This window comes from Leptonychotes weddellii, chromosome 1, assembly GCF_054177405.1.
Source record: "Leptonychotes weddellii isolate Sample4059 chromosome 1, ASM5417740v2, whole genome shotgun sequence".
Classification (NCBI taxonomy): domain Eukaryota; kingdom Metazoa; phylum Chordata; class Mammalia; order Carnivora; family Phocidae; genus Leptonychotes; species Leptonychotes weddellii.
Window position 1 is genome coordinate 82,003,406 of NC_138369.1, and position 7,551 is coordinate 82,010,956.

Below are 7,551 nucleotides of genomic sequence, written 5' to 3' on the forward strand. Positions count from 1 at the left end.
CGGCGGCGGCGGCTGCGGCTAAGGCCGGCGTCGCACGTCCCCGCATCCTCAAAGCCGGCGTGCGCTGGGCTCTCAGAGATCGAGGCGCGAGTGCAGCGCGCCGGTCTTGCTGTCGTGGTCCCAGTAAGAGCAATGCATCATGGCGAGCTCGGGCTGCCGGGCGCAGGCGAACTGCAGGCCCGGCGCATTGGTGGGCGCGGGCGCCGGGGGCGCGGCGGTAGCCGGGCTGGCGGGGCTGAGCTGGCCCGGGGGCGGTGCCGCGGCCCCGTGGTGCGGCGGGGCCGGCGGGGGTGCGGCGGCCGCGTGCAGATGGTGTGCGTGCGGGTGTGAGTGGGGGTGCGGCGGCGGCGGGGGCGCGGCCGGCGGGCCTCCCAGGCCGTTGTACGAGTTCACCACACCGGGAGGCAGCGCCATGCTCTGCACGCGTGAGTACGGCCCATACGAGGCGGCCGGGCCAGCCAGCCCCTTGACTACCGCGGCCGCGCCCGGGCTGCCCGGGCCCGCGGCGGCAGCAGCCGCCGCCGCCGCCGCAGCGGCCGCCGCCATCTGGCAGGAGGCGTAGGGCATGGGTGAGGGCGGCTGCGGTAGCGGCCAGGAGTTGTTGAGGAAGCCGGACTGCAGGTACTTGGGGGGCGCCAGGTAGCCATAGCCGTCGGCCCCCGCGCCCGCTACGCCGCAGCCGCCCGCGGCGCCTCCGGCCCCGAAGAGCCCCTTGCCGGGCTGGAAGTGCGCGGGCGGCGGCCGGAAGGGCCGCTTCATGCGGCGGCGGCGCCGGTAGTTGCCCTTCTCGAACATGTCCTCGCAGGCCGGGTCCAGCGTCCAGTAGTTGCCCTTGCGCTCGCCGCCGCCCTCGCGCGGCACCTTGATGAAGCACTCGTTGAGGCTGAGATTGTGGCGGATGCTATTCTGCCAGCCCTTCTTGTTCTTCTCGTAGAACGGGAACTTGGCGATAATGTACTGGTAGATGCCGGACAGAGTGAGCCTCTTCTCCGCGCTCTCGCGGATCGCCATGGCGATGAGCGCCACGTACGAGTACGGGGGCTTCTGAGCGGGGTCGGGCTTCTCCGGGGCTGTCCCGGCGCCGCCGCCGCCTCCTCCCTTGCCGGGGCTCGGCGGCGGCGGTGCCTCCGGCTCCTTGGCTGCGCGGCCGGTCTCCGGCGCCAGCAGGGCCCCCGCGGCGTTCTCGGGCTCGGGGTAGCTGGCCATCATGACAAAGCCGGCGCGCCGCGGCCAGGCAGCCCCTGCTCTTTTCCCTTGGTGCTGGCGCGGCAGAGTCCGGGCGCACAAGTCCGCTCACGGTCGAGTCTCAAACTTCTGGAGACTGCGGATGCCGCCCGTGCTCGCTCGCTGGCGGCCTCTCGCTCCGCTCCTCTCCTCTTTCCCTTCCCCTAGGGAGCGGCCGGCGGGAGTGGAGCTCAGCCTCTGGCCATGGGGAGTCCGCCCAACAGAGAGGGGCTCCGGCCCCGCCGCCCCTCCCCGCCCAGGCCAGTCCCCGCCTCGGTGGGTTTTCTTTTCGGCGCTCTTCCCCTCCCCCCACCCTCCGGTTTCCCGAGGCACGACCCGCGTCTCTGGCGGAGCTGCCTCCTGGAGTCCCTAGTGCGCCAGGAGCCTCGCTTAGTTCTGATTCGTATGGGCTCCGCCGAGTTCCGCTTGCGTCAGGCGCCTTCGCCCCTATAGCGGGGCGGCCAGTCGCGCACGGGCGAGTTCATCTCCAAGTCACTTTTTGTAAACGCCCCGCGCAGCCCGGACCGGCCTGCCCCCTCCCAGCGAGCTGAGGGGGCCCGGCGGACGACCTGGCTCACGCTCTCGCAAGCCCTTGCAATCCGCGGGTGCTCGCTCAGCGGACTGGGCCGGGAGATGCCCAGGGCCCCGGCGGGGTCCGTCCGCACTCGGCCAGTGCCCAGGGAGCTCGGGCCCTAGCGAGGAGAGGCGCGCCAAGCCTCCTCGCGGCTTTCAGGTGAAAGAAAACGACTCCCCGGCTCTGCCCTTTGCTGCGGTCTCGGGGCTAAACTTCTGGCTTGGGGCTGGGGGAGGGGCGGGACGGCGAGGGGGCCGGACGGCGGTGGGGTGGAGAGAGCTGCGCGGTGGCTTTGGGAAAATCAGCCCAGAAACGCGTGTCACTGAACCAAGAAACCTCGGCCTGGCCTAGCCTGTCCGTCGCGCTTCCAGAGTGACTGGGCCGGATGGGGCTGGGGAGACGATCGGGGAGGAGGCGCCCAGGAGCTCCGTCTGAAGCCCCTCTGCCCTTCCTTGCGCTGCCCCTGGACCTAGAGACCAGACCCCTCCTCAGAATCCGCGTTGTAATCCTACGAGTTGGATGTGTGCTTTAACAACACCAAGTAGCCCCACTCTAGTCCTGCTCCAACACGGGCGTTGCTGCGGGTCTTTGGGGGACTTCATTTGCGTGTGCACCGCTATTACATATAGAAGTCACGGGGAGGGTCTGTTCTTGAGACACGTGAGATACCAGCGGCCCAGGTGCACATGTGCTGGTGCAAAAACACAGGTATGCACACGTACAAGGTGAGATTTATATTTATGGGGTAAACATTTATACTTACGGTATGTAATGGTACATATGTGTCACCTATCAGTAAGTGTGGTTCTGGGATGTTGCATCTTTCTTCTTCCTCTCTCTCTTTTCACTCTCCTACCCTCTCTCCTTTCTTCTCTTTACCCATTTCTTTGTCAGTATTCTGTCATGGACTGGGAAGAAAAACAAGAGGCTGTGAGGGAGGCATTTATTCAAATCTCTCTCCTGACAAGACATTCGTTCTGATCTTTCTCCAGGGCTGAAGGGTGAATGCTCACCTACCTTCAGCAGAAGTCTGAATGGTTCCCAGTCACACTTGCATGCCCGGAGATCGTCTCAGGGGAAATTAATGCTGGCAGGAAAGGCAGCTGTGCTTTTTAACAGCTAACTTAGCCTTAACAAAAGGTCTGCAATCTTAAAGTGTGAGAGAGATGCCCATCCGGTGTTTTGAATCCTCATGCCCCAAACTGCTTGGTACTGAGGGGGCCAGGGTACTTTGGGGAGGAAGGTGGACTGAAGGGGTGTCATGCAGGGGTGTGTTTTATGTCTGGACTGGCATGGCCAGAGTGGCCGCCCCAATGCTCATTACTACCACTTCCTCCTAGGCTGCCCTGTCTCTGAGGAAGCCTGAGGAGCCCTTAGTGGCCTATGGCCCCAGCACCCACGGCCACCTGCATGGGTTGCCTGCTTCCCACTCAGCTCTCTGATCTAGATTCTGAGATTAAAGGAAAGGAGGACAGGGTGATGGGGCTCTTTGGAATTCAGCATCTTGAAAATGACTCCAGAGAGGGCAGCAGGGCAGTCTGGTCTGACCATTACAGTAAGAGGGAACAGGGCTCTCCTAAACTCACCTCAGTAAATACCCCCCTCTACCCACCATTGAAAGTAGCTCAGAGTAGCTTGATTGTTTTCTCCCGCTGCTCCCAGTATACACCGGCATAAGCAGCACCTCTTCAAAAACCTCTGTGGCTGTCTCCTGAGCAGGAGTGCAGGTGCTTTTCTTCTTTCTCACCCCCATCCATGCCCAGGCTAGGGGTGGGAGTGGTGTGAGGTTTGGGGCTGCAGCAGATCCACCCTAGCACCCATCCTCCCCCTGGCCTGGGCAGGGGAAAAAACAGCTGGGTCTGGCCCCAACCTGGGGGTGTGTGTGTGCTCTCTCCTCTCCTCTCCTCTTTTTTTCTGACCACCCAGGCTGGCTCTCTGTCTCTCTCTCACCCTCACAGGCATTTCCGCTGCTGGCCTGCAGCAGCCAGGTGTAACAGCATTGTTTTGTGTGTCATCACTTCCCCGAATTCCAAACTCGGCTCCCTTTTCAGCCTTTAAAGAGAGAGAGAGAGAGAGAGTGTGTGTGTGTGTAGGAGGTGGGGGTAAAGGAAGGAGTTCCACTAAAGGATTTTCTGAGTGGACAGGTCCTGCTCCTTTCAGGTATTGATCTCTCCAGGAAGCAGTGGGGCGCGCCTTGGTTTACTTCTCAACCCTCTAGGGCCGGCTGGGTAGGGCCCCGCTTCCTGGGGAGGTCGGGATCCCGTCCGGCAGGCAGACCGCGTCGAGGCTTGTTGGGGGGGGGGCATCCTCTCTCCCCGCCCCATTGCGGCGACGCCGAGCCCCAGCTCAGTGACCTCGGGGCGGTGCCCACCTCCGAGGGCCGGGCGGAGCTCCTAGCCTCTCCGCCCGGTTTTCCCGGGGCCTGCAGCTGCAGCTCAGGAGCCGCCCGTGCCTTGTCCTCCCGCGCGGGCGCCGCGGACTGACACGGTGCGGGAGACCCGCCGACCGGGCGCGGCCCGGCTTCCGCGCCAGCCCCGCGCCCGCGAGGCCCCGACAGCCGCCGTGAGCAATTCACTCGGCCCTGAGGGAGGGATGGAGGGAGACGCTTCTCTCTGCACCGCCGGGAATCCTGCAATAGGCGCCGAAGCGGCCGCGCCTCTCGGGATCCCGGCGGCGGGGTCCTGCCAGGTGAGCGGCCCAGCGGCCCCGACGCGGGCAGCGCTTCCCGGGTACGAGTCGCCTGGCCCCGCGTCGCCTCCGGCTGCTCGAACCAGGTCCCGTGGTGCCCTTTCCTGGCGGGGCCCCGAAATACCCACGGGCTTCCCGCCCTGCGCGAGGACAGAGGACCTGAGCCTGCTGCAGCCCTCTCCTTGCGGGTACGGCCTCTGCGGCGCGCGCGGCGGGAAAAGGGAAGCCTGGATGAGTTCGTTAAAACATTCCTACCCGACTGCACACCTCAACGGTCAGCACTACTCCCAGCTCCTCCTGCACCCCCATGGACGCCAGGTCTCTCTACCCCCTCACATTCCTCCATCCACTTCTCTCCAGTCAACCCTGTATCCCCTCCAGTTCTCCTTTTCCCCACTACCCTCACACACTCACCTGTTACACATACTAGTTCAGATCCTGCACATTTTGGTGGAAAACGTGTCACTCTGATGCCTGGATTTTAAGCCTCTTTACACACTCGGGCACTCGGGTATCTCAAGACACAGAGTGACCTCTTGTCTGCAAGTCTGACTCCCAGAAGCCTGTTGATTCTTTGATGTCTTTGGCCCAGGGTTAGGGCGACTGGGCTGCCACCCGGATGTTCCCTTGGTGAGGTTGCTACTCAGAGTTCTTTGGGAAGCTCATCCTTGAGGCACTTTAACACACACAGACCACTCACAGGCTTCCTCTCTGTTTTGTAGCTGAACTCCCTGCCACTCCGACAGACTGCAGCCTCGAGTGGGTGCTTGGTTCTTCTGCACATACCCACACAGCGCCAGGCCCCAGGCCAGCCGGTATTATTCTGCCTGGTTGGGATTAGCAGAGACACTTACCCAAATATGTGCTTGGGAGAAAGAGTGAGAGAGAATAGGGAAGTGGAGAGGGGGAGAGAGAGAGAGAGAAAGAGGAGAAGCCACTACCCATTCTGGGGAAGAACTCACAGATGAGAGCTGTTTCCAGTTGGTATCTTAGTGAATCCTACCGCCCACACCCTGTGGGTGGCTGGCCTGGGAGGTAGTAGGTTAGAGTTCTGGGCTCTTCCATACCTCACTGATGTTGGGCCTCAAGTTCACAATCACCTCTTTGCCCCAAGGAGTGTGTGCCTTACCCTTACCAGGCAGACTGCAGGGCAGTTGTAGGCATTTCTCCTGGTTGAGCCTAACTCAGGGAGAAAAGGCAGACGGGGCTGGTTCCTGGGCAATGTGGGACCTTCCCTCTCCAAAGACTTTTGGGATGCTCCCAGAGAGACAATTCTAGGGTGGCAGGAACTGCTGACCAACTTCCTTTGGTATCCCGTGGCCATAACTCCCATGTCCCAAAGCCATTTTCTTCAGCCCTCACCCTGCCACTAGGCGCCCCCACCCCATGCTTGAGAGCGTGTTACGTTGTTGTTCAAAGTTGCCTTGTTGCCTTTCTCCACACCCAGACGGTAAGTCTTGATGGGTAGAGACTCTGTTCTCCACTTGTCACTCAGTGCTTCCCACCAGGATTGACTTAATGCATTCTAATGGCATTGCAAAGTGCCTCCACTCCACAGAGAGAATTGAGAGATGCCCCTTTCCTTGTCATAAAGCTAGAATTTCCAAGAAACGGACTGCAGGTGGGGAAGAGTGGCCAGACCATGGAGGGCCAGCTCAGGATCTGAGAGTCCCCTGGCATTTGGGACTCTCTGCTCATTATGGCTGGACAGCCACAATGCTGAACCTTAGGCAAGGACACAGGTCACCTTCCTCATGCTGAGGACCTGTGTGAGACACGTAATAAACCTTACTAGAAATAGAGTGGCCTTTGTATCTGCAGCAGCCAGCTTATAAGGTAAGGACTGCTGTCTGGAACCACAAGAAGGCCCATGGAGGGGTGGCTGAAAGAGCCCTTCCTCTTGGTCCTCATTCCCTGCTCAAGTTTCTCTCCACAAATGGGCACCATGTAAAGAGCCTCTGTGCAGGAGGGCAGTTTTAGATGCCGATCTTTGATGAAGTCCAGAGGAAGGGGAAGAGAAGGGCCGAGTTTTGTGTTTTGCGTTACTGGCCTTCTGAAGATTTCCCTCATGCCAAAATGGTGTGTGTGTGTGTGTGTGTGTGTGTGTGTGTGTATGCTGTGTAACTTGCATATGTAAACAATATGCATCTCAAGTATACAGCTTGATGTATTTTTATATACAATGCACCATGTAACCACCACCCTGATCAAGATATGGAATGTTAGGGCGCCTGGGTGGCTCAGTCAGTTGAGCATCTGACTCTTGGTTTCCGCTCAGGTCATGATCTCAGGGTGGTGAGATCAAGCCCCTGAGTTGGGCTCCACACTCAGTGGAGAGTCTGCTTGAGATTCTGTCTCTCCCTCTGCCCTCCCCACTGTGCTCTTTCTCTCTCTTTCAAATAAATAAATCTTAAAAAAAAAGGATATGGAATGTTAACATTTTTGACACCTCAGAAGGTCCCCTTATATTTTTTCCTCTTTAATACCTACTCCTAAGTATAACTGTATTCTGATTTCCATCACCATAGATTAACTTTGCCTGCATATAAATGGGGCATACAACATGTACTCTTTTGTGTCTGGTTTCTTCTGCATAACATATTTTTGATATCCATTCATCTTGTTGCATATGTCAGACATTAATTTCTCCTTATTGCTGTATAATATTCCACAATTTGCTTATCTGTTTGCCTATTACTGGACATCTGTGTTCTTTCCAGGTTTGAGATATCATGAATAAAACTGCTGTCAACATCTTTGTACATTTCTTTTTGTAAAGGGAATTTTATTATTCTTGAGTGAATACCTAGGAGAATAGGCATATGTGTAGTTTTAGAAGATATTGCCCAATGGTTTTCCAAAGTAGAACAAACTACAGCACTGTACAGACAGACAGACATGCTGTAACAGGGCCTTTTCCTTATAGATAGCACTCTCTGAAGACCACTGTGTACTCCAGCAATTATCATCAGCATCATTATAAAGGAATAAAATAGATACCTTTTATTAAGCACTTATTTTGAGCCAGGAAGTTTACGTGCATGCTCTCATTTCATTTTTAAGAC

At 58.2% G+C, this 7,551-nt stretch overlaps 2 protein-coding genes across 2 annotated transcripts; one reads left to right on the forward strand and one right to left on the reverse strand.

The window, feature by feature from the left end:
- Positions 1-72: 72 nt before the first annotated feature.
- Positions 73-1,513, reverse strand: FOXL2 (forkhead box L2). Its single transcript, XM_006734196.2, has one exon. It carries the CDS (start codon positions 1,207-1,209, stop codon positions 73-75), a length of 1,137 nt encoding a protein of 378 aa, XP_006734259.2. The 5' UTR covers positions 1,210-1,513.
- A 344-nt stretch (positions 1,514-1,857) lies between these two features.
- Positions 1,858-7,212, forward strand: FOXL2NB (FOXL2 neighbor). Its single transcript, XM_006752495.1, is given in 3 exon segments — positions 1,858-1,957; positions 4,487-4,674; positions 7,207-7,212. Coding segments are annotated over 3 exon segments (294 nt in total).
- The last annotated feature ends 339 nt before the right edge of the window (positions 7,213-7,551 follow it).

Bases quoted from the DNA above. Each gene is read 5' to 3' on its own strand.
- FOXL2 (XM_006734196.2), bottom strand. From the start codon at position 1,209: ATGATGGCCAGCTACCCCGAGCCCGAGAACGCCGCGGGGGCCCTGCTG.